At 41.6% G+C, this 27173-nt stretch overlaps 1 protein-coding gene across 2 annotated transcripts in view; it reads right to left on the minus strand.

The window, feature by feature from the left end:
- Nucleotides 1–6457: 6457 nt before the first annotated feature.
- KHDRBS1 (KH RNA binding domain containing, signal transduction associated 1) overlaps nucleotides 6458–27173 on the minus strand; it is a 33173-nt gene continuing 12457 nt past the window's right edge. Inside the window, exons 4-11 of one of the 2 annotated variants that reach the window (XR_012511356.1) lie at nucleotides 26114–26260; nucleotides 23329–23462; nucleotides 22630–22831; nucleotides 22043–22110; nucleotides 21203–21261; nucleotides 18613–18805; nucleotides 15946–16005; nucleotides 6458–7141 (exon numbers count right to left, since the gene is read on the minus strand). Coding sequence is in view for 1 of the 2 variants with exons in the window: in XM_074376953.1 (XP_074233054.1) it covers nucleotides 18708–18805; nucleotides 21203–21261; nucleotides 22043–22110; nucleotides 22630–22831; nucleotides 23329–23462; nucleotides 26114–26260 (708 nt within the window). In the remaining variant the exon portion in view is untranslated. Of the gene's footprint in view, nucleotides 7142–15945; nucleotides 16006–17458; nucleotides 18806–21202; nucleotides 21262–22042; nucleotides 22111–22629; nucleotides 22832–23328; nucleotides 23463–26113; nucleotides 26261–27173 lie in introns of those variants that run through there. The other variant, XM_074376953.1, reaches the window with a different exon arrangement.

Below are 27173 nucleotides of genomic sequence, written 5' to 3' on the forward strand. Positions count from 1 at the left end.
TCTGAATGAGATGGGGAGCTACTGGAAGGTTTTGAACTTCCATTTTTTACAGAATCACTTTAGCTGTCCCGTGAGAATAGACTGTGGGGGTACAAGGGTGGAATCAGGGAGACCAGGGTGCTATGGCAATGATCTTTGCAAGAGATGTTAATGCTTTGTACCAGACTGGGTGAGGTGATGAGACACAGTTGGATTCTGGATTGGAAGGTAAAGTCAACAAGATTTGTTGACAGATTGGGTAGGTGTATGCAAGAAAGAGAAGATCAGAATTACTCCCAGATTTTTAGCCCAGGCAAATGGAAATACGGAGTTTAATTCAACACATATATATCTATTAATATATAGATTTTACACCAAGTCAGGCCTTCTCTTCTTGGGAAAAAAGAGGCCCAGGGAGGGAGAATGCCCAGGTCACAAAACAGAATAGAAACCAGGGCTGAGATTTCTTTTTCAGGCCAAAGAAACTCTGGTTAGAAGAGCTGGTTCTGAACTCTTTAAGAGTATCGAATTTGAAGTGTATCTTTTTAATTATTGGATCCCCAAAGCCTAACACTACCTGGCACATGATAGGCATTCAGTTAGGATTAGTTCAGTTCAACTGAAGTAGTGGCAAAGTGGCTCTTGAAAAGGCGGCCAGTTGGGAAGGGAAACTAAAAGGTTTCAGGAATATTCCATCGAAGACTGAAGCTTGGTCATTCCTGGGAACTCACTGTAACTCAGGTCAACAAACACTTCTGAGCCTCTATTACATCTTAGGCACTGGGGATACAGAGGTGCCACTCATTACTGGGGGAGTAAGAGAAAAGACTCAACAAATTATGGCACAGTGTGATAAAAGTAGCAGTCTGTACCAAGTTCTGGGTTGGATGGAAGGTGACTAATCCTGACAGGGGAGTTAGTCAAGAGAAGGCTTCATGGAAGAAGCTGGTTTCTGAGATGAAAAGGAGTTTGGTTGTTGCACTCCTAGAGGAGGAAGCGGTAGCTTAAGCCTGGTAATTGCCTCACGGGGGCTGGTGGCCGGGGAATGTCTTGCTGTGCATTTATCATGCAGGAGGTACTGGATCTTGTACTTGGCAAATATTCAGGAAGTGTTTGCTGAATTGATTTGAGAGCATTTGTACAACCCAGGGTAAGAGGGTAAGGCCACCGAAATGGACCACTATGCATGTAACCCATTACCTGTGGCTCCTGCCCACCTTGTACAGGTTGACTACTGGCAGCATTCATTCTTCTTTCTTCTGGGAAGAACACTGATTTTCCCTCGGGGACCTACCCTTCCTCCCACTCTCTCAGTCCACATGGTTTAGTGGGGCTGTCTTACTCTGCAGTTCCAGTGTGTGCAGATGACCCTGGCTTGACGAATTAAAGCATTCCATCCCTGCCACTTCAGGCTACTGTGACTGGTTGGGGTGGGGGTGGGGCTGTGTTAGTGACCCAAGTCAAACCAAATGAGATACAATCCTAGGATCTTTGCTAGAACTATCGGGAAATAGCCCCCTCCCCTCCTGGCACACACCGGGATGGCTAAGGAAATAAAATACAAACTTGAAGTTCTTCGTGGCCATCTTGCCACCTTTGGGGGAGAACTTAGCTGACAATGAAAGAGACACAGAAAAGTCGAGAAATCAGGAGATACTTTCTCAATGGTATCATTTGATCCACTTATACCTGAAGCCTTTATGGACTTTTCTGTCATAAAAAGCCAGTTTGTGTTTAGTGTCTGACAATTGCTACTAAAAGTATCTAGAACAATACAGCAGTATCTACCAGAAACATCTAGGGCCTTAGTCCTTTTACATCTGCCTCCTACAGTCTCCCTGCGGAAAAGAATCGTAAGATGGCAGGATGTTGGTTAGGTTCTTGTCCTCCAGATCTGTGGCCACACATCTCAGCTGTTTTGTGACCTTGAAGCCCTCACTTCCCGCCTATGCGTCTTCATTTCCTGATAAATTTGTTCTGTATTGGCTCTTCCAGGAGTCTTGAATTTTGAGGAAATGCCACTGGCTCCAGGCCAGTCCTGTGTCATTGGGTGTCAGGAGTTGGGATCTCTTCCTTGGTCCTGTTATTCTGAGGCCACAGCTGGCAAGTCTGTCCTCTGATCAGTAGTTTCTAGCCTGGATTATGCAGATTTCTGGTGGTACACAGCTGGGGTCCTGAAACCATAGGAAAAAAACACAATACTGCTTCCTAGAGTGTCAGTTTTATTCATGAAAGTGTTTTCAAGATTGAAGTGTAGTTATTCAGAGCACCTTCTCTGAGCCAGACTTACATGGAATCAAATCCCAGTTCCACCACTTACTAGCTACATGACCTTAAGAAATTACTTAACTCTGTGTGCCTCAGTTTCCTCAGTGTAAAGTGAGGGTAGTAAAACTCACAGATATAGAGAACAAACTAGTGGTAACCAGTGGGGAGAGGGAAGAGGAGAGAAGTGAGATGGGGTAGGGGATTAAGAGGTACAAACTACTATGTATAAAATAAATAAACTACAACGATGTATTATACAGAACAGGGATTATAGACAATATCTTATACCTTTAAATGGAGTATTATATATAAAAATTTTGAACCACCATGCTGAATACCTGAAACTAATATAGTATTAAAAACCAACTATACCTCAATTGAAAAAAAATAGTGAGGGTAGAATTAGTGCCTCTTATGAGATTATGGTGAAGTTTAAGTTAGTCTGTGTAAAGTACTTAGAACATACCTGGTGCATGTTGTACTATTTATTACCTATTGTTATTATTTTTACTTGACTCTAAACATTTTATTTATTTTTAGGTTTCTCTTTAAATTCTTTTTTTGTGTATATATATTTATTGAAGTATATAGTCAGTTTACAATGTTGTGTCAACTTCTGGTGTACAGCACAATGCTTCAGTCATACATGAACATATATATATTTGTTTTCATATTCTTTTTCACCATGTTACTACAAGATATCGAATACAGTTCCCTGCGCTATACAGATGAACTTATCTATTCTATTTAGATATATGTATCAGTTAGTGTCCGCAAATCTCCAACTCTCAATTTGCTCCCTCTCACCTCCCCCTACCATAACCACAAGTTTGTTCTCTATGTCTGAGAGGCTGTTTTTGTTTTGCAAATAAGTTTGTTTGTATTATTAAAACTTGGATATATTATGAAGTGCAAAGAAAACTAATGTGAATTTAAGATCAAAGACTTTGAAGAAATGTCACCTAAAGCTCTATCTCAGCTTCCCAGAGATTTGCTTTCTTCTGCCACTAAGAATACTTACATCTTTTTTTTTTTAACTACAAGAACCTGTAAGAGAATCCAGATGTTGCGTTCTTCTAATTTTCTGGGCCATTTTCACTTCCAGGTATGTTAGTCTCCCCATCCAACCTTCCACATTTCAGGGACACCCACCTACCTGTTCTCATTTAGACATTTGTCTTCCCATGTTTTATAAAATTTGATTATTACAAAGATAATATATGCAAGCTTGAAAAAATACTGTATTTCTTTAGTTTTTCAAACTTGGATAGGATTTTGGCAGGTAAGGTACTTGGGGTGGGCGGGGTGGGGGGAAGAACAAAGATAGAGAAAACAGTATGAGCAAAGGTCTAGATGCAAGCTGTGTTCCAGAAGAGCAAATTATTTTGGCTTGAGAGTAACCGATTATGAGGCTGGAAAAACAGGTTAAGTTCTTATCACTTGAGGGTCTTAAATGCTACATACAACATACAGTGAAGTCTAGATTTGATTTCATCTAACCATGTTTCATCTGTAAAACTAGGGTAATTATGTCAATGAATTCTAAGGATTAATGACAGAGATGCAAACATATGGGAGTTATCCTGTATAGGAAATGGAATGACTGTCATTAGTTGAGATCAAGGATTCTTCTTGGTATAGCGCAAACCATCCCACCCTTTCAGGGTGGCCTGCAATTTGGTCTCTTTTGGTATCTTACCTCCCTGCAATGCACATCTCAACCACCAGAGGGAGCTTGACACAAAGGAACCAGACCTCCAGCTCCACAGGAAAACTGGTGGGCAGGGCTGGGCAGGGGATGTAGAATTCTGGATACAGATGCAGAGGTTCACAATAGTAGGGGTTGGGCATAGATCCACGTGCCCCCTCTCTGGCCCTCTTGTTTCTTAGACCCATTCCAAGGAGAGGGGTGGGGCATGTTGCCAGAAGGTAGAGCTTAGCAGCTAGCCAGATTTAAGATCTCTAGGATGAGGGGTAGAGCGAGGGCCAGATCCAGTTTGGGGGCCCAAGTTTCTGTATCTCAAGCAAAAAGGCTTTCATTAGCTCTGCTCATAAAGGCCAAATTCCTTCTCAGAATACCCCATGCCAGGCCAGGAGTCTAGCTAGGCCTGGGAACCTTGGAAAAGGAGCTGAGGCTATGAGCATGAGGAATGGGGAAGGAGAATGGGAGGCAGTGCCATACCCGACAACTGGCCTTTAGAGCAGCATCCACATTGCCCTGAGACCCCAGCCTGTAGGTCTATCAGAAAGGACTAGGGAGTCAAGCTTCTCCAATCATGGCTTACAAACCAACCTAGGGTTTCCTAAAATTTCTACAAAACCTTTACCTTTTCTTCTCCACTTACTCACACTAAGGAGCTTTTCCATTACAAATATTAAAATGAAGGCCCAGAGATATTTAGCAATTTACCCAAGATCAAGTAGCACTCAAGAGGCTGGGGCTGGAAGCAGCAAGAACAGCTCGTAGGGGCCCAGGAAAGGGAAGGCAGGCAGACAGAGCAACAATCCTCAGAACTGCTGCAAGCACTGGCTCTTGGCCAGGCTTCACACCCGCCCCTCCAGGGCCAGCTCTGCTGCTAGGCCTCAGGTTGCTGAACCCCGCCTGCACACTCCCACTCCGGTCCCCTGAGAGTCCATCACCCTGGCAACAGCCAGAGAAAGGCCCAGCTAAAATATTTATGGCTCAAAACAGTCCAGAGGCTTCCCATAGGGGGAGGAGGGGAAAAGCTGATGTCATCCCTTCTCTGCTTGCAGGGGAGGTGACTGACAGGTAGGGCAGCTGGGTGGGTGGGCCAAGCCCACTAGGTCAGGGCTCTCAAAGGAAAATCCCTAGGGCTGCAAGTGGTAAGGAGAGGAGGCAGTATGTGACAGACGTGACAGGTGACAGGGCTGGGTAAGAAACACAAGCTGGAAAAGAGGAGGAAGGAAACAAGTGTCGAGCAGTATTACGCACAGACCCTGTGCTAGGCATTTCATACACACTGAAGTTGCTCCTCAGATCCCATACAGTAGATTGGGATTACAATTCTACTTTTACAGAGTAAACAGGCCCAGAAAAATACACAGCAAGTGAGGGGCTAGGATTTGAATCCAGATCTGTTTGGCTCTGGCCCAGGGAGCTTTCTTGTAATTCCATGGCTGCCAAGTAGATACCCTGCATCTACGGATTGTGGGCAAAGCTTCCTAGGATCCTAGCAATGGCTTCTCAAATAATGACCCAGGCTTTGTACCTCCATCTTTCTATGAACAGGATACCATCTGATTCTGACTCCCCACCCCAAACTCCTCCTCTGCCTGCTGGACTGAAGCAGGTCCAATTGCTAGGTAAAGAATATGGCCACAAGATGAGGCCTAGGAGACCAAGAAGCTGGGGAAAATGAAACCCCAGTGGCCAATCCTGTACCGAGTCTCACTGCAAACATAGATTGACAAACACATCTCAGTTTGCCTGGGACTTTCCTGTTTTAGGACTGAAAAGTCCAACATCCCAGGAACCTCCTCAGTCCTGGGTAAACCTGGATGGCTTGTCACCCTAAGTAAGTCTCTCAAACACAGTGCTTTACTGTTTCAAAGTACTTGTGGCTGTTAAGAGGTACAAACAGGTCAAACACAGGGACTATGAAGCATGATAGCATCCTTTCTAAACCGTAGGCAAGTTATCCTCCTTGAGCCTCTGTTTCTTCATCTCTAAAATGAGTGTAATGGATTGAAGTTATTAAAGTGAAATAGTACATGCAATGCTTGACATTGTGCCTGGTACAACTGAGCATTCAATAAATTATTAGCTGTTATTTAATCAATAATGAAGATAAAAATGGGCTTAGAGGTTAAACAACTTGCCCAAAGTAAATCAACTGATTTCAAGGTCCCTTTCTTGCTAAGAATGAATCCGAAGCTCATTAGAATGCCTCAGGCACAGTTAAAATGCAGGCATGCTCTCTCCAAACTCAGCCCTTCCCCTCGTTCCTGTTAGGATAACTAACAAGAAGGCAGTGAAGGAAGAGTGCAGCATTCCTCTCGGAAGCTCAGGGTTAAAATCAGACTATGGCATAGGTCATAGGAAACCAGAAGTCTAGCAAAGGCTGACTTTCCAATTCTCTAAAAGAAAATGTTACAACAAATAGCCCAGTTTAGCTGGAAGCAGAGGGGAGCTAGACAGGGGAACTCTGGCTCTCTCCCAAAGCTGACAGAAGCTACCAGTGTGGGGCCATTCATCACTTGGCTGCTTTTATTGAGCTCCTTAGTGCCAGATGTTTGTTGGGGAAGGGATATAGTCCAGAGGTGAAGTGGAAAAAGCCCTACCCTACTCTTCAGGAGCTTTCTTGGACAAGGTTAGTAATCAACGACAGAGAGAACAGGCTCCGAGGTTAAACAACTTGCCCAAGTGCTGGGACCTTCTCACCTGGCTCTCAGCCTGTCACAGAGGCGGGGAGCAGCCTGTCTCTGGGAGCCCTCTGGACGTGTCCAAGGCTGGCACCACAACACACGTGTGGCAGGGTGGAAAACAGGAGGTGGCAGCAGCATGTTCCAGACAGTTCTGCTGGGGACTAAGGGGAAGCAGGCAAACTGGGACTGACATGGTAGGAGTTGCCAGTTTATTCACATCTAGGAGGCCACGCTGAGGATACTGTTAGTCCCCTTCAATTCTTTGAAGTCCTGAGCAAGTTTAACTGTTAGCATCACAGTCCCCTGCATCCCTAAGGACTCCATTCTGGGCCTAGAGCCTCTTTTAGGGGATCCTGGCTGGCTTTCTGTGGGTAAATCAGACAGATGGAGAGGTGGGGTGGGAAAGACTGCTGGTCTCCTCTCCAGGGTTTCTCTGTGCTCAGCAAATGCCCTCGGGCCAGCCTTGACACAGCAGGCAGCTCTCCTGGTTTCCGGAGTCCTCTGACGGCTGCAAAGACACAGGTAGAAAATTAAGAAGCATGAAGTCACCATATCAGGGGGGCATTCCAGCCTCCCATCTGGCCAGTCTGCCTCCCTTACAGTCTCCCCACCCCACAGCACCACTCCAGTTGTTTCATTCAGGATAGGGTTTCTAGGTACACAGAGGGGTAGAAAATAGAAGTCCACAGCCGATGGGCTCTCTTTTTGCTGCCAGTCAGGCAATGAAAATGGAGCCTCGCACCTCATACCTCTCATCCTTGGCCATGCCTGAGCTGAGTGGTAACGGCAGAATCAGCCAGGTCTTTGGGGCCTTTGGCTATATATAAGCTTTGGTGCCTCCAGCTACATCAAGGGAAAAATGACTTCTTCTCTCTCAGAGATGTGAAAAAGAGAAAGAGCTTTAAAAGCCTTTGGAAGAAAGGGAATGGGGAAATAGGCATCTTCTCATAGCTATTATTAGTACCTTAATCCTAGGCTCAGGGGTCCACCTCTTCTGGCCTTATGAGGGGTTCTCAGGGTTATCCACTGGAGAGACATATCCTAAGCATGGGGCACAGGCCAGGGCCCTAAATGGCACGATCATTCCCCGAATTGTTCAAGCCAGTAACTTGGGGCCTTTCCTTAGTATATCCCTCTTCTCCCACATCTAATCAATCACCAAATTAACAGTATAAGGTTCAGATTCCTACCTCACCTTGGACCTGCCCCAGTCCTATCCCCTGCCTAGAATGTGCCTCATGTCTTTTCCCTAAACCATCTCCCAAACCTTCTGCCTCAAGGAAAACCCAAGAGCTAGGGAAGCTCCTGTGGTATGCCTTCATCTATTCTTTTCTTTCATAGCACTTACCACAACTGAGATGATTTATACTATTTATGAGATTAATATGTTTAGTGTGTCTCCCCAAATACAATATAAGCTCCATGAGGTCAGGGACTGATTTTATCTTGTTCACTTGCCACTGACTCACCAGTGTCTAGCACATAGTAGATGTTTCAATTTATAACAATGAAAAAAAAAATACATATATGGGGTCATTTATACTGATCTCTAGAGAGATGCTTATGAAGAATCTTATCAAAACATAAGGTATTTCTCCTTCTCAAAGGCAAGATGCAGAATTTGTTTCCTACATTCCAACCCCAGGGAATCTAAGGGATGGAGAGCAGCCATTTTGTACCTAAAGCTGTGCCATAAACAAAAAGCATGAAGGTGGCAGGAACCAGAAGACTGCAGAGAATTAGCTTGGTATCTAACCCCAAACTCTTCTATCCCAAAATCTTTATGTGCCTGCTGAAGAGACTGGTTATCTCGAGGTGGGCCAAGGTAGGCTCCAGAGGTTGACATGTAACACCTAATTCAGGCATCTTAATGCAGTATTAACATAAACTACCCAGATTTCCAGCAATGTGTTCTACTTTGGTGATTAACCTGGGCTGACAGTGTGAGGCTGTACCTCACACTGCCTGGAAACATCTCAAACGGGCTGTGTTCAGAAGTCCCCACAACCTTTCCCAATTTGATGTGGAAATGACAAGGTCTCCTTGAAGCAAAAAGCTCCCCAGGTCTAGGTGGGGAGAAGCACTATGATAGCTTGTGTACATGTCTGAGAACTCCTACCTGCCCACTTCCTGCCTAAGATGCAGTCAAAGACAATCAGCACAGCCTAAAGCTAAGGAGGAGTTGTACATCTACCGCTGAGAAGCTGCTATATTTGTAGTCAAGCAATGTCAAGAAGCTAACCTCCAGCAGCACAGTTATGAAACTCAAATCCCTTCCAAATACAAGGCTCCTTTCCTTTAGAAAAGAGAGCTACAGTTCGCAGAACACTGGGTAAGAACATATAACCAACCCCAGAGCTGTAACAGCTACTGAGTAGAAGACCTCCAGCCCAGGGGTTAGAAAATTGATTTTAGAGGCCAGTGAACATATCTGCTCCTCATCACCCACCCCATCCCCCAAGGGTTTGGTCTACTGCTTAAATGCAGCCTCCTTGGGAGCCCAGGGCCACAAAAGGACCAGGGTGCAGTGTCCACCATAAGTCTTTGCTCCTAAGGGGCTTACAAGGGAAGAAAAGAGCAAGTAGTCAGGCAGCGCACTGTACTTCCTCCCTTCCCCCCAAGCAGCTGCTGTCAGACAGCTGTACGCAGCATGTCTGCTCAAGGCTATTAAATATTCATGAGATGCTTGCTAGCTTTAAACATGCAATGACAATTCATCTGGAGAGCAAGAGGTACATGAGGGTCCAGAGAGAGAGAGAGGGAGGGCACAGAAGGATCCAGTTCTTTTAACTTCTGGAATCCAGAAACGAAGCCAGGGGCACCCATCCTGAATATCAAAGACAGGACATGACTTTCAGTGTCAGCTGATCTACTGGTGGCTGCTGTAGGTACACAGGAAAGACCAGGAGGCAGCTAAATGGGAGCAGAAAGACTTGGGTCTAAACTCCAGCTCGTGGACCCTGTGGTCATCTTAACCTGTGCATATCAGTTTTCCAGGATAATCCTTACTTCACAGAGTTGTTTATGAGAATTACGTGGGATGCTGCAATATGATACTCCTTGGAGAGTTAGCACAGAATTAAGAGCTTAAAATGGAGGCAGAGACTTCATTCATTCCAGACTGAGAGGGGTGAAGCAAAGCCTTGCTTAGTAATTCCTTATGAGCCAAGTTTCCATCAGTGGAGACTCACAGAGTTTTGGTCTCTAATTCACAGGGTAGGGGGAAGGGACAGGATATAGGAAGACACCCTCAACATATGGTGAAGGCCTAATATCCCACCCTCAAGTAGCCCAAATATCTCGGAGGAGAGATGCTTATTCTTTCTGAAAAAGGTTAAGAACCAAAAAGCCTTCAGGTAAGAGGGAGCAGAAGTCAGGCACAGGGTGGGGAAAACACCCCCTTCGCTCTTCCACAAAGAAGTAGTGCCACTTTATGGAAGGTGCATATCTCCTATGGCCCTTACTTCCCTAACTCCCCAGCACAAGGGCAACCCAAGTGTGTTCAAGTTGCTCCCCTGTTTAAGTCCTTAAGGCCAAATTCCTTGACTAACATTTAGCTTTTCAAAACTGGCACTAACATACGCTTCTTGCCTCTATTTATAGCTAACAAGTACTGGGTGCTTACTACATGTCATGGTGAATGTTTCACATGCATTAATTCACCCAATCTTCACAATGATGCTGTAAAATAAGTTATTATCCTCCCATTTTACAGATGATGGAACTGAGACTTGGAGAGGATAACTCACCTAAGGTTCCAAAGCTAGTTACACTACATAAAAATGTGTGCTAAACTGTGTAAAAAGGAATAGTAATAGCTACTTTACAGGTGGAGGACATAGTGCATGGAATATAGTAAAGAATAAATGTTAGAATTGATAAAAATGCAATAGTAGCTAAGTGACATTTTTTTCAGATTTTAACACTTCTGAAATCAGGATGCATCTTACATTCATATGAAAACAAACCATTGTGTTGGTTTAACTGGCAGTACTTTTTCTTCCATTGCAGTATTTAATGATGCATCTTAGAATAAACGGCCTCAATGTCAATGAAATATGGTGTTTTATCTTATAGAGGCAGCATGCTTTCAAAATAAACAATGGACTTCACTATACAAAAATGTCGACGTGCACTTCCTCCGCAACTTGCTATGCAACTCTGGTAAATCACTTCACTTCTCCTAGTATCAGCTGCTCATTTACAAAAACAGAGACACACCGTAGGCATTCAAATTAAGTTCTCTTCTCCCTTAGAGAGGCAAAGCTGCCTATTTTCTCTACGTCACTTTTTCTTTTTAAAAAAATGGGATCAAGCTCAATTAATGGGAATAGATAGAGAAGTGATAAAATGAGGGAAAATTAAAATGACTGCTTAATAGTAACTCTGCCAACAAACAGCAGCCTGTATAGGCTGGCACAAAAGATGAGAACACATCAAGAAAGAGGGAGCCCATGTGCTGCCTTAATGCGTTCTAACTCAAATGACCTTTGGGTGACACAGAGCTCCAGGGGTTTGAGGCCAGGGAAGGATTACTTAATTTTCATATACCTGGGCAAAACATCCACCACCACCACCTTTTTCCACCTTGTTCACTTGGCTGGGGAGCACTCTGCATATGTGTACGCAAGAAGCCTTATGGGTCCTAACTCTCAGGCTGCTGTTCCTGAAACAAAACATTGTGTGAGTCTGTTTCATCCTTGGTGGCTAGAAAGCCCTAGCAGCTGCTGGGAGAGAAAGCAAGAGCGGACAAACCCTAAGGCTATGTGAGTAACTGTCAAATCCCTAGGTAAGGAAGGGAGCTGGAGAGAGGACCAAAAGAGGCTGATGGTGCGAGAAGGGCGTGGGGGCGGGGCCCAGCCTCTGAGCATCTGGAGAACTATGTATGGCCAGGCATGACAGCTCCAACAGCCTCATTACCACTTTAGCAGCCTGCACTATAATACACAGGGTACAGACATGATTTGGAGTCACCCATATCTCTTAGTGATACCAAAATAATCCAATCAGCTATTATTTATTATTGAGTAGCTACTATATGCCAAAAATTATACTGATCACTTTAAGTAATACCAACTTCAAAGGGCAATAGATCTATACATCTATGGTCAAATGACTTTCAACCAGGGTGCCAAGGTCATTCAATGGGAAAGAACAGTCTTTGCAATAAATGGTGCTGAGACAATTGGATATGCACATGCATAAGAATGAATATGAACGCCTCACCTCATACCATATGCAAAAGTTAATGCAAAATGGATCAAATACCTACACATAAGAATTAAAAGTTTGGAAGGAAAAAGGTATAAAGCTCAGGACCTTGAATGAGACAATGACTTCTTATGAGACTATGACATCAAAAGCACAAACAACAAAAGAAAATAAGAGTTAAATTGGACTTCATCTAAATGAAAAACTTGTGTTTCAAAGAAAATAAAGACATCTCACAAAATGGGAGAAAATATCTGCAAATTACATCTGATAAGGGCCAAGCATCAAAACATATAAAGAACTCATAATTCAGTAATAAAAAGACAAATCTGATTTAAAAATTGACAAAAGATTTAAACAAATTTTTCTCTAAAGAAAATATACAAATGGTGGATAAGCACAAGAAAAGATGCTCAAAAGTGCTAGTCATTAGGGAAATGCAAATCAAAACCACAACGGGATACCAATTCACACACAGGATGGCTATAATAAACAAAAAGAAAGTAACAAGTGCTGGAGAGGATATGGAGAAATTAAAAACCACATACATTGCTGGTGGGAACTGTGCATCCTCTGTGTAAAACAGTTCGGCAGTCCCTCAAAAAATTAAACACAGTTACTGCATAACCTAGCAATTCCTCTCCTAGGTATATATCCAAGATGTCCACACAAACACATGCACATGAATGTTCATAGCAGTATTATTCACATTAGCCAAAAGTTGGAAACAACTCAAATGTCTGTCAGGGGGTAAATGGCTAAATAAAATGTGGTATATGCATACAATGAGATAGTATTTGACAATAAAAGGGATACTGACAACATGCTACAATGTGGATGAAGCTCAAAAACATTATGCTAAGTGAAAGAAGCCAGTCATAAAAGATTATAATTGTATAATTCCATTTAATGAAGTGTCCAGAATAGGCAAGTTGGTAAGAGACAGAAAGCAGATTCATAGTTGCTTAGAGCTGGAAAGGATAAGTGGATTGTGGGGAGATGGCTTAATGGGTATGGGATTTCCTTCTGGGGTGAAAAAGACGTTCTAAAATTGACTGTGGTGATGACTACACAATTCTACATATTGAAAACCAGTGAGCTGTGCACTTTAAATGGGTGAGCAGTATGGTGTATGAATTGTATCTCAATAATCCTAACATGTCTTTTAATTTGTATTAATAGAAGCTAACCAGAAGCTGCAAACGGGCAGGCTATGGGCAGCATTTGGCTTGCAGCAGATGTTTTACAGGGAATGACACAAATCTGAGCAAACATTCAAGAACGGGTAGTATACAAAATCCAAATTTCTAGTTCTTCTTGAAAATCAGCTCTAGCAAGTCTAACTAGTAACATGTAGAGCTGGGAAAGAAACATGAATGAAAACAATTTTCACAAGGACCTACTATATACAGGGAACTATTCAGTATATTGTAACAACCTATAATGGAAAAGAATCTGAAAAAATATACACAGACATACACACACATATACATATTAAAAACTGAATAACTTTGCTGTATACTTGAAACTAACACAACATTGGAAATCAACTATATTACAATTAAGAAAAAAAAAAAGACCTTCAAATACTTGAAAGGATACTCCTTCAGGGGTCCAAAGTAGAATCAGTATAAGTTACTAAAGTGACCTGTTCAAAATGAGGGAAAACTTCTAATACTTGGAGCTGTCTTAAATGAAATGGGCTGCTCTGGGAAGTAGCATGTTTCCTATCACTAGTATGAAGTACTGATACATACTATATAACATGCATGAACCTTGAAAATATTATGCAAAGTCAAAGAAGCCAACCACAAAAGGCACATATTATACAATTCCATTTATATGGGATGTCCAGAATAGGGAAATCCATAGAAACAGAAAGATTAGTGGGAGAGAGGAGAACTGGGAGTGACTACTACATAAGAAATTCCGTTTGGAGTAATGGAAATTTTCTGGAATTGAATAGTGATAATGGTCACACAGCATTGTGAACATTCTAATAACCACTGAACTGTGTACTTTAAAATGATTAAAATGGTAAACTTTGTTACATGAATTTTATCTCAGTTAAAAAAGAAAAAAGGAGGGGAGGGTATAGCTCAAGCGGTAGAGTGCATACTTAGCATGCATGAGGTCCTGGGTCCAATCTCCAGTACCTCCTCGAAGAATAAATCAATGAATAAACCTAAATACCTCCCCCAACCTAAGAGAGGACCAAACGAGATACTCTTTATTAACTGCTTAGGATTTTATGGTGCACATGGTGATAAATGTGAGCTATTATCATCAACTCTATTTGATGATAAAGAAATGAGATACAGAGAGAGGGTAAGGATTTTGTCAAAACAAAGACAAAGGTTATGATGACGCAGAGCCAGGACAGGTCCCCAATCTTGCCTGGCTCTAAAGCTTATAGAACTGTTAAAAAAAAAAACAAAAAACACCTCATAGGTAGTGACAGAAAGCTATAGAAAACATTGGGACCAACTGACTAAGCTACACACCCAGAATAGGGATGTGGGTCTGCCAACAGTGGAACCTGCCTTTTTAAGCACTAATTACAGGCCAAATGAAGAAAGAAGTTTCTCCCAAATTCTGCTCTTAAGACTACCCTAGGAAGAGTGGAGACTAAATTCTTTGCCTTCAGGGACTTTCCCCTAAAATTTCCTAGGCATTCGTGTGACCAGTATCAAACTTAGGACTTCTTGGATGCCCAGGACCATGCTCAATACCATGGCCCTCCTTAAAGGCTCCAGATCTCAGAGGCTCCTGGCTGAGAGGCAGGTTTGGAAGAAATGATCTCCAAGAAGGCAAATTTCACTGTCAAAGGCTACCATACCTTTGACCTACTTAGTTGGATCCTTTCTCCTCACTGCCCTCACATCCCTGACAACTTACTAAGGGGCAGAAGAAAAATCATCCAATTAGTTCCTTGATGGTTTCAAGCAACAGGAAGATTCACTCAGTTGTCAGAACCCCCAAATACCTAAACAGGGAGCTAAACTTTCTTAGGGAAAGAACACTAATATTTACTACATATAGGGCATGGACTTGGTTGGCTTTATATATATTTGAACTCCTTCAGTTCCCCAACCACTGTAAGGTATACATTGTCACTATCTTCCTTCCCAGATGTGGAAATAAGTAATGTTTTAGGTCACTGAACAAAAGCTCATAGATTCAACTCCAGGTTTGTTAGGTTCCACGTTCTTCTACTATACCACAGTGTCCCTAACCAGGGGTCTCTTCAGTGTGAGAAATACCCCTTTCTCAGATTAAAAGAAGTATAGTATGAGAGTTAAGATGTTAAATTCTGGCAACACATAAATTTGGGCCTGATTACTAGCCATACTAATTATGTGACCCTGGGAAGTCACTTAACCTCATTAAGTCTCAGTTACCTCTGTAAAATATGAGCATTAGTGAATAATTATTTTTTGGTTGTTCAGTATCTGTTTCCCTTTCCTAACAACACCCTGACTTCCTTTTGAGGAATTAGTTTTTTCTTACTGCATACTGGTAAAGTACAGACATGTGACTCAGGCTATTCCAGTCTGACACTGTCTGCCTCCCTAGAACTTGAATCTTGAGTAGAGGGAGAAAGAAACCAAACATGGCTAGAGTTCACTTATTTTAGCAATGAACCCAAGCAATGAATCCCAACTTAAGGACCATTCCTGTGGTCTACCACTGCTGTCCCACTTCACTGCACCCACTCCAGTTTCCCAAGCCAGATTTTTTAGCCTTCACACTAAATCTGTGGGCCCCTAACATCTTTCTGACAAACTCCCTTTTATTTACATTAGCCAGTCACTTTGGTGCTTATAACCAAGGAACTCCAAATGCAACACCACCTTATCAGGTTATTGACAGAACAAAATTGAATTTAATACATGTTAAGTTGACATTATCTGGTCATTACAAGTAAATTCAATATGGACTGCAAACTAACATAAAAGCACGGTCATGTTGTAAATATGGTACAAAGTGCAAACAAGCAAGATTTGCCCACTGATCACCTTCCAGGCCAGCTCCTGCCAAAACCATTTTACAACTAGGATAAAAGTTCCATATCCTTAATAGAAAGCCACCTTAACATACCTGACAGGGGTCTTCACTACCCATTCTACTCCAGGAAATGCCTCAGGAGTTTTCAATCACCTGAAAATGGAGAAGTAAGAGATCAGTCTTTTGAAGAGGAAGTTTTAAAGACATACAAAATAAAAGGTAGAGATCCTGCATGCAGTTTACACATTACAGGAGAGAAACATGCAACTTTAAAGAAATTTTAAGTAACATTTCATTGTGAATATCAATATGGGGACCTATAGGGGCTCATCCTTATACATTTTAAAACAGCTGAGCAGAAAGCTTTACTTTGGGGAGCAGCAGGTCTAAACTACAGTCATTGAAATTTTACAATGTGTCATTTAAGATGTCAGACTTTGTGCCCAGGTTACATTACAGTTCACTTGTGATGGGCAGGATTATTAAGAGTTATGGCTAATTTATGTGGCAGCATATGGTTTTTCTTTTTACAGCTATTTTTATTAAACAAGTTTTGCAAAGTTTTAACATTAAAATTAACAGCTAAAGAATTGTTTATGCAAGTTGCTGTCACAGTTTATGTAAAAGAGAAATATGTGCTATTAAAATCAGACATTTAGGTTACCTTTGGTTTTTTGCGATGCATGTTAGCTTTACACATCCTGATTCTCTTGCGATAATTTTCCTTTAAAAAGGGGGGTATAGAGTGATCTCTTTTCATCAAAACAAGACATAATGCCCTGAAAGCTGACTTCAAACCATGGTTGAAAATTCAGTTATTTACACTTTATCACAATCTACAAATACATTTTTTTGTTGGTGTGTTTTAAAAAGAAAAAAAAAAATGTCCATCATGCACTGCTGCAGGCAGCTTGGCATTTCATACAAGAGGATTTTTCACCCCCGAGCAGTTTAGGTGGCTCCCTTAGGGAAGGCATGAGAACCCTGATAATTAACATAGAGGAGTGGAAACAGGGTCAACCAATTCCATCATTTCCTCTCTTGGTCTCTCAGGAGGGAGGTTCAGAGCCAGGCTATCATGCCAGATCCTGCCCCAGCCCAGCTGATTGATTAAAAGCATTTCTGGGATTGGAAGGGAAACCCTTAAAGGCACCCAGGGTCTGCTGAATTGTCATATCTAAAGGCAAGTGCTATCCCTTTCCAAACTCACAGAGATTATTTGGTGTCACTCTTAGGGCCACCTAGGGACTCTACAGAAGGTGCAAACTAGGGTGGCTGGTACTTTAAATATTAAGGCCTGTATGGAAACCAATTCAAGTTTCAGCTTAGTTAGATTTTTCTCTCCAGAAATTAGAACTTGTGATAAGAACTGGATAAAACTGCTTTAACAACTTCCAGGGGGTGAAAAAGCTTTGGTTATTTTTAAACTAAAACTTAACAACTCATAAACTTTTTTTTGGTAAACTTAAAATAAAATCCCCCCCACCACTTTTAAGAATGTCTCCAACTTTTAACAAGCCCATTAACTTTAGAGTTAATTTAAGTTTATTTGAAAGAGAAAACTATTTTATTGTCCACCCAAAAAAAAAAATGACAATTCATCACATTTACTTTGATTAAAAAAGGACTAAACTTTATTGACAAACTGCTGCAGACATTTTGACATAGGTTTAAGCTACCTATTTAGGCAGACTTAACACATGTAGCATTTAATCTTCCAAGAACAAAATGGGAGGACGGTACAAATCCAACTAGGACTTTAACTTATGTACAAAGTGGATTTTGATTCCTTTTTCATTCAGCTGCAGTGTCCCTTTTTATATCATGCTAGTGTTGAGACATACTTGACTAACTACCTTGGGAACAGTTCAATATTGACAACTGTCAACTTAGGAACATCATCAGCTTTTGGCCCCAGTGTCCAACGAGCTTTTCATGGAGTGTAGAATCTCAGATGGACAAAATACTTTGTCTTTTTAAATACTGAAATTTTAATTATTAGTACTATTGCTGAAAGGTTGTTTGTGACTAAAAAGTTCTGCATCAAATTCAATTCAGGTGGCCAGCCCCTCTCCCCAAATCAACCTGTTCAAAACCTACTTCCCACTAAGTATCTCTCAACACTGTATGTCTGGGGCTAGATTTCAAAACCCACATAATGAAAAAGTCAGTTTTACAAACCTAATTTTGTTGTTGTTTTTTATATCAATTAACGTTAAAAATTGCATCAACTATTTAATTCATGAGGATCTTTCATATTAAAATTTAACCTTAAGATTCAACCGCCATGTGCTTTTAAAGGAAATGTTTTTAGAGACGTCTGAGCTCACTTTTACATGATGGCACCTACTGCCGTTAACATTTGTGATTTTAAATCTTATACAGCCCTGAATTTTGAAATGTAGCCTAGTTTGGGATTCTGCAACTACAACTTTACGGGATGCCTCAAATCAAAACTAAGAGAAAGTTAACAAGCCTTAAGTTCAGAACCTTTAAGCAAGCAATGTCACTTTTGAAACTAACAGGTTTTGTGGTTTTTTTTTTTTTACTCAACTTTTTTTATTATAAAAGGTACATTTCTGTTTATATTTAAACAACAAAGAAAAAAAGCATCTACACACTTAAAAAATTAATTCGATATTCCTAAATCTATTTTAACTCATTTTAAAATACTACATACAGAAGCCAGAATGCAGAGTTAAGAATGGAGTAAGGTGGGGAGAAGAAAGGGACCACGAAGAAAAACACTTAGACAATTACTTGTCTGTTGTGGGTAAAGCAACAGGAATCCTGGGAGATACAAGAAATCAGTAACAACTTTGCTCATAACTGATATTTTCCCCTCATGTTTGTTTTTAATAACGTCCATATGGGTGTTCTCTGTATGCTCCCTTCACTGGCCTAGCTGGAGGGGCCTTCAGCGACGGCCTGGTCCCATTCCAGTCATCTTGGCCTGTGGGGAAAGCAAGAACAGTTTATAAACCTTGTGCCAAGAGCATTTTGGGGTGGGCAGGAGTAGGTCACCTGGTAAAGATTACCAAAAAAACCTGCTTTGCTTCCAATGTCTTGCCACCTTTCACTCTGCTTGGCCTCTCTAAGCAGCTTAGGCAATTTCCCAACTGTGGGGCAGTTTTGGGTGGACAGACAGAAGGATACAGTTCAGGAAGGGCTTGGAGTGATGTGCAGGAAAGACGTTCTCCACAGGCAACATGATCTATACATCAGCCCCCAAACCTGGATAAACACCTTGCTTGAGACAGTGAGGAAAATCAATCTTTTTGGGTCTGCGATGCCCTTTCCTGTTTCCAAAGCAATTTGGCAGTGACAACTTCTGAAAGTCTTTCAGATTGGAAGCAGGCAGCTCCCTTTTCATGCAACAGCAAGTCAGATTTCCCTGTGGAGAAGTGTCCTCTGGCTCCCTGGGAAGAGCAAGCAAGGGCAGTATTTCAAGAGCCTTCCACCAACAGAGCTGATCCACCACTCTGGCAGTGGGAAGTATAATCAAATGCGTTAACAGCACTCATTAGGAGAATTCATGATCTCCTCTTTTACATCAATAGTCCAGGGAAGTCAGACAACATGAGTGACATCCTCAAATGATTTTTCTTTTTAACAGAGAAAAGCCTACAGGAGACGAACACTTACTCCTAGAGCTGATGTCTCATGAACACGAGTTGTGTTTAGAAGCCTTCTCGTCCCACTCACCCCTAGCCTTTACCCAAGCCAGTACTGCTTTAGCTACTTGCATTCACACGGGGGAGGATATAGCTCAAGTGGTAGAGCACATGCTTAGCATACACTAGGTTCTGGGTTCAATCCCCAGCGCCTCCTCTAAAAATAAATAAATATGTAAACCTAATTTACCTCCCCTCCCCGCCAAAAACCAAACAATACTTGCATTCACAAACATCTGCTTCCACCACTACAGGTCTAAAACCCCTACATGGATGTAAAGTTGCACAAAAGCCAATCTAAGCCTGTTTATACCGCTAGTATAATAGATATGTCCATCACTTTCCAAGTGGCTTCTGGGTACCAACAAGACAGTTTACTTTTCTAATTCTGTTTATAAAGGCAGAAATCAGAACAGATTAACCATGGCAACATCATACCAAGAACATGAGGAGCAGCCTGCCTGTTTCAGTGCAGTCTCTTCTCCAGCAAAACAGAAATGTAATTTAGTCAAACACATACAGAGGACCCATTGTGCTGCCTCACTGACGGAGGGAAATAACCCAGGGCAATCATACTACCCTTCTAAATAGTGGCATATGAGCAGAGCAGTGCGGTGTTACTGATGGGAACTGTCCAGTACTATTTAGCTAGAGCTGGTAAAAACTGTTTCCCTGGGCAAGCAGCTGACTGGCTACTATATACTATGCTGAGGAGTTCTGTGGGAAGCCCTAAGAGGCTTCTCCTTTTCAGTTAGGGGTAAGGGGGACTGTCAACTAGTAACTAGTATCTTAAGATAAATTTTCAACTGCTAGGCCCTTGTCAAGGACTGGGGACTTCCCTCAGGTATGCTAGAAACACCTCACATTAAAAAGGCTGCTCTCTCTGTGTCTACCGCCACATGGCACTCCCTCTGGGGCCCATTAACACGGGGCCGTAACTGGCTCTTGTAATACTCTTGAGCAATGTGTTTTCAACCAAATCTCAGGGAAGGCAGCTTGGTTGTGTTGCCACTCTGGCATCTATAGTTCTCCTGGGGTCAAGGACTGAGTTGAGATGTCTCCATGACAATAAGGAGCCTGGTGCCAGTACTGCCCTGAATTGGCTCCAGCCCCCATAGTTTCTAATCTAACCAGCACTGTTCTTGACCCCAACCTGCTCTTGCCATCTAGGTCTCTTTCAGCTAGCATTTCCTCTACTCTGAGATTCTTTATGATGAGATCCAAAATTGTTTTTAAAAAAGAGGTTGGGCAGAAGTGCTGGATGATTAAATTCTTAGTATCCAACAATGTGGCCTAGGTATCAGTAGCAAAGGCCCAGCAACATAACCCAGGCCTAGTTACCTTCCAGCCTAAAGTAGGAAAAAATCAAAATCAGCTTAAAAGCTTACTGCTCCAAGCAGGCCAAGATGGACCTGAGCCCTAGATTAGGACATCTGCTTAGCCTTCCAAGAGCAATAGCACACCTATCTTATTTCAACAGTCCCTCTTTCTACTGCACACCACACAATTTAAGTAAGAGCAGGACTCCTACTGTGACATCTATCAACACACTGGCCTTCTTCTATCAGAGGTTTCTCTTTGGATGTGTGACTATCTGATCCCCAATAATCCAGTCACCAGCATTCTCCTTGGCACATACTTGCATATTTTGTCCCACCACAGAAATAAAGACATACCATATGCTTCATAAGAATCTTGAACCTCCCCATGTCCATAGTCATAATATTCTGAGTCCCTGAAAGCCAAAGACAGAATGTTAGAGCTATACAGTAACTATGTTTCAGTTTCATCTTTCTCCCAAAAACTTTCATATTTTAGTCATTTTACTGTGTGTATAATTTAAAAAAAATGCTCATTTTACCCCATCTCCAAACCACAAAATATTTCCAAAATATGTATACACTAGGTACTCAAAAAAGTTATGACAACTATAGGAAAGAAAAATGCAGAGCATACAATTAAAAGTGAAAAAACTCAATCCAAAATTGACTATCTTAACCACAATGTACATACACATGTATTCACAGGGCTCACTGGAAGAGAATAAACAAACATGAAGACAAATGTTCTGTCCCTGCTGTAGAATTATGAGGCCTTTTCAATCAACCGCAGTTAAGATACATATATACATACACAAAAAAATGTCTTTTAAAAAAGAGCAGAAAAGAACCCGAGTTACAGTTAGAAGAGTCTCGTTTTCTTTTAAACTTTTATGCAACTTTAATGTGGCTGTGATGTTTTTGATAATCAAAATAATTTTAAGGCATTTTCCCTTTATTTCCATATAGCCACAGCTCAGGAATTTTTCATCTGCTAACCCCAGATTCTGTGATTTAAGAGTCACAGTTATCCAAATTTGCAGACCCAAGTTACGTGCCTTACAGATGTCAAAAGCAGAGGAGACACTCTCAAAAGGTGAGCCGTACTGCTCCTTAGATTTGTGCTGCCTGAATATCTCAGTTCCTCCAACTCCCTCATCCATCCCTAGAACATGGAACTTCTATTGCCTGACTCACCCTTGGCTCTGGCTGTAGTAGCCTTCGTAGCCTTCATAACTCTGTTCTGCATATGTATCATCGTATCCCTAGAACAAATAAAATGAAGTAGAAAGTCAGAGTCACAGAAATTAGGTAAGGTAATCATCTTTCATGGGAGTATGGCAGGCTTCTGGATTCACAGAACATGAAATTTCCCTCCAAAATGTTAACCCCCATTGTGGAACAGTCAAGAAAGAGTTATTTTTTAAAAAATGAAACAAAGCAACAAATAAAATGGAAAAAACCCTTCCAGTGTGGGCAGGAAATAAGGTACAAGGCTGAACTTCAGCATTATCAGTAGTAGTAGTGGGAGACCCGTTAGTAAAACACTGTACACCAAGGAAGCAGCACTGCTTACTTCCTGTTTAATCTACACACATTCAGTAAACCATACTTAAAACGGAAAAATATTCTCACAGTTTAACATCCACTGCAAGGGAAGAGGGCAGATTCCAAATCTTACAGCTAGTCCCTGCCATCTACATCAAGGGCCAAGGCCCTGTCCTTCAACTTCCTTTGGCAACCTGCTGGGTATTGGGAAATGGCACATTGTCCAAAATTCTTACATATTCTTCATATGTCTCTGGTGCAGGGGGTGGAGGCAAAGGTATTCTCTGGATGCCTGCTGTCCGTGCTCTTGGTGCTGGAGCACCCCTCACAGTAGGTGGGGGTGGCACTCCTCGAGTCACAGTGGCACCTCTGGTGATGGCTCCTCTCACTGGTGTACCACGCACTAAAGCCCCCCGAGGTGGTCCAACACCACGGCCCCTGCAAAAAGAAAGTTCATTTTAAATGGAGATTTTTATAACTAGGCTACTTTCATGTTCAGATTTATTTACAAATTCTGGAGCTGCATAGGAGATTTTACAATGCGTTAAACACACAATTATTAAAACACAGAAGAATGTATGTGTGGGTAAAGGACCCATACCAGAAGACTCTCCAGGTCCCCTGGTTGACCTGTTAATGACTCACTATTAACTCCCTTGGAGAGTCTGAACAGTCCATAAGGTCAGTCACAAAAGGTAAGATTCTAAAGTCAGAGACCATTTATAAATGCTAACTGTCCAAAAGTAAAAAACCAAAAACTTCAGGACTGCTGCACCTGACTATGACCAAAGTGCCCAAGATCCAGAACTCTCCTCTTGATACCACATACAAATTCTGAGACCCGTTTTGAGCTAGAGATAAGAGCACCAATAGGAGAGAAATGATACTCGCAATCAAATTTACATCCTATTTCAAGTGGTCTCCATTATTTATACCTTGGAACAGGTGGAGGAGGAGGTGCAGCTCCCCGGCCTCTCACTGGCACTCCACGACCGCGAGAGGGCTCTGGTACTCCATTCAAGTAGGAAAGCTCTAGAAACTGTTCCTGGCAAATATCATCCATCATATCCTGCGGATAAAAGATAATGAGGAGTGTTGCGCAACATCTCTATCTTTTGCTGAGAAGTCATCTAGCCCACATGAGGCTTGGGTGCTAGGAACAACTTTGAAAGCCCAGATGCAGTCTCAGGTCATTCATTCTCTGAAGTCAAATGGCACCCCACCTGTCACCTCTTTGAGGGAAGTCTTGATGGTAGACCTCTCATTATTCAGATGAAGCTCCTCATGATGTGGTCCCTGCCTAGATTTCCAGATCATTTCCATCCTCTCTCCATGTATAACCTCCTTTGAAGCCATGCTGAACAAATGAAGTTCAAAACATGGCTACTCTTACACAATCCATTCTTGCAAATAGTTTCCTCTTCCTAGAATAATAAAAGCCACTACCATTAAGTAAGCTCTATGACTGGATAACATATAATAAGCTTTATATAGCGTTTTCAGTTTAATCTTCAAAATAATCCTGAAATAGGTCATTCTGTCTTTGGGAAAACAGATTCAGGGAGTATAAAGCAAGACATCTAAGGACATAGAGCTAGTAAGTGGCAGATTCTACACATGAATTCAGAATTAACTGTCTCCAAAATCTAGGCTTTGAGTCATTAGACTATATTACTGCCTTTTTTGTCCACCTAAGGGACTCTAACTAATTAACAAGACTTAATCTAAAATATTACCTCACCTCTTAAAAAACTTTCTCTTGATGCTGACCCCTCAACTCCCTCCTCTGCTCACAGCACCATGTAATTTTCTCTACCTAAGCACTTACCACATCATTTTAGAATTGTTTGCCTGTCTTTCTCACCAGATTGTGAGCTCTTTAAGAGCCATTTTTGTAACTTTAGACCCAAGCATAGGATTAGGCACCTACCAGATACTTAACAAATGTTTGGGATGAACAAGGAACCTGAGGCTCAGAAAAGTGAAATAATAACTTGTCCAAGATGACGCAGATAAAGCTCCCAGTCCAGTGCTCTTCCTACTGTACCAGAAAGCCTCTCTGGTACAGTTAATGGTTCTAAGGGGGGAAAACGAAGGGCTCTGGTCATGGATGTAAAAATAGGCTTTTTTCTTCACAAGAGGGAAGAATTGAGTCAAATGCCATTTGCAAATCTTTCCACATATTTCCTGATGAGAGTCGTTCAGTCTTAACACTTCACGCATTTGTATATATCCCAGGTGTACATAGCTTCAAGAATAGAAGATTCTAGTCACTACAGAGATGCCCTTCTCAACTCTTCACCTCCTTCTACCTTACATATTACTGCTGCTTGAAACTCAAATTGGAGAATCAAGGGACCAATGACGGGCCGTTGCTCACATTCTTCTAATTGCCACATCAACACTGAGGAAACCCAGATCTCCCTGGCAGGCTTATTTTTTTGAAGATCCACTTACATGGAAGCCTGTAAAACTACCCCTTCTGAACGGTATGTTGAGACTAATGATAAAGAGGAGATGGGTATTCCCCTGCAGTCCTTCAGAAAATGGATGGCTCAGGATGCTTCAATACACAACTCAAAGAGTAAAAAGAATCTCAAGGGAAATTTACCAGCTTTCAGTTTTCCTCTAGGATATTTTAAATGGGCTGTTTCATGTCGAACATTCTAATGACAACGAGGTACTTAGATGCAAAGCAGCTGCTGAGACATTTAAGACAGTGTTGGAATCCTTAGAGTGCAGCATTATAGGTAGACGCTGCCTATAAATTTTTGCTTTACCAATTCTCACATCCTCTGACACAGTTCCAAGCCCTCATTTTACATATACAAGAGAACCAAGAACTATGTATCACCTTTCAGTGATGAGACTATGATGCTCACTTAGTCCTAGCTGAATAGTATTCCGAACGTTTCCTAAGGCTCCAGACTCATTCTTGGTTAGTAAATATTCAACAGTAAGTGGTATGTTAACTGAAAAGTACCAAGCTTTGCTGAAAAGCAAAAATTCACCATTTTTTACTTAGTCAAAGAATGAATCCTCTGACCAGGTAGTAACAAGCAAGACAGGTAACCTGGTCTGTCCCAACTCTTCCTGGGCCTTAGTTACATTCTGAAAGTAGCTATATAACCAATCTGTTTAATATCACCAACAGTTAAGTCTGTGACAATCATGCCTTTTTCAAATCAACTCTACTTGAGTAAACTCCTCCAGGAGAGAAAGTCCTGAATGCATCCAGCTCAGAATTTAATCCATTAACACTGCAGGTTAGAGGCTTCTTGCTGTTACCACCTAGACTCTCTGAAGTCTAGAATATAATCCCCTTACATGCAGGGGGTTATGACCATTTTGATCATTTTCCTATCATAACCTCCTGGTTCCACATTACAACCAAAATACTTAATTTTTGAAGACCTTGTTATATCTTTGTTAACCAGATGTTAGAATGCCTGACACACTGTGGACCCAAGATATTGACAAGAGATACCGGTACGCAACTAAAACCATATTAGACAAGGAGTGGTAGAGTGGCCTTGGGGCACAGTATTTTGAAAACTAGGTACAAGTAATGGACAACCTCAGAAAAAATGAACATAAACACAGAATTTGGTATACAATTTCAGGTTATGCAGAGACCCTGGTTAAGAACCCCTGTCTTAGCAATAGCACAAGATTCTAGTTTTCTCTTGCTCAAAAGATATAGAATATGGATTTCCTTACCGGTACTAGAAACTTCTTGACTTCCTCCATAGCATGGGCCATAAGAGCATAAGCCTCACATGGGGGTCCAAAGACTTCAATGAAGACATGCAGATCCATATTCAAATGGGCGTATTTGGGGTCTCCACCTTTGCGCAGCTCTTCCTCCTGTGGAAAAATGCACAAAAACATCATGTCACTTAGTCTAGGAAGAAAATGACAACTTTACTTCTAGGCCAGAGAGACAGCGAGAAATGACTGCAACACCTAAAAAAAAAAGTAAAGTGTAAGAAAAAAGTAAAACAAACTCTGGAGAATGATAATTTACACAGACTGCTAAACCAGCATTTGGTCTGCTGCTAACAGTTAACTTGTTTTGAATCCATGGTGTATTCACTGAAGCTTTTATTAAGAAGGTATAGGAGACAAACTCAGTCCCAGTCTCCATTCACGTAACACCTGTTTGCCAAGCATTCATCCATCCATTCATTTATTGCCAAACATTTGCTTTTAAATCCCAGGTAGAGCTGTTAATAATCAGCTCTTCTTATCTGCTTACATGGTCTAGAAGTTCTATGGAAGGACAGAAGTCAGGATAGAGAGGAGAAAATTTCACATAAATCTCATTAGCTAGAACAGCCTACTTCAGCCCTAACTGTATTCATCTAGTCAGAAATGTGAGTGGACACAAGAGGGTCTGAGAAAACAATGTTCATCAAGTAGGCTGCATAAAAGGAGGCCTGAGAGAGTAAGGTTTTAGGCTGTAGCAGGTATGTTTCATCTAAAAAGCTGACCCTAGAAAGCCTAAGACTATTCTGTTTTGGTGGGAAGTTTCTTAGCACTTACAAAGAGTACAAAGAATGTGGGGCTATGGCATGGAAAAAATAAGCATTAGGTTCTGTTGTTAGGATTACTCATGGTTCCTTTTGTAATACTTTCTTTTAGCGGGCCTCACATTCCAGTGGCTATACAACAAACCAGCCAACTAAACCTCAGAATCACCTGTACTTACAACACTACTGCTCTCACTTTTTCACATTACTGGAAAGAGAATGTGCTATTTACATTTTAGTGCCTTTAG

Source organism: Camelus bactrianus, chromosome 13 (genome assembly GCF_048773025.1).
Source record: "Camelus bactrianus isolate YW-2024 breed Bactrian camel chromosome 13, ASM4877302v1, whole genome shotgun sequence".
Taxonomy (NCBI): Eukaryota; Metazoa; Chordata; class Mammalia; order Artiodactyla; family Camelidae; genus Camelus; species Camelus bactrianus.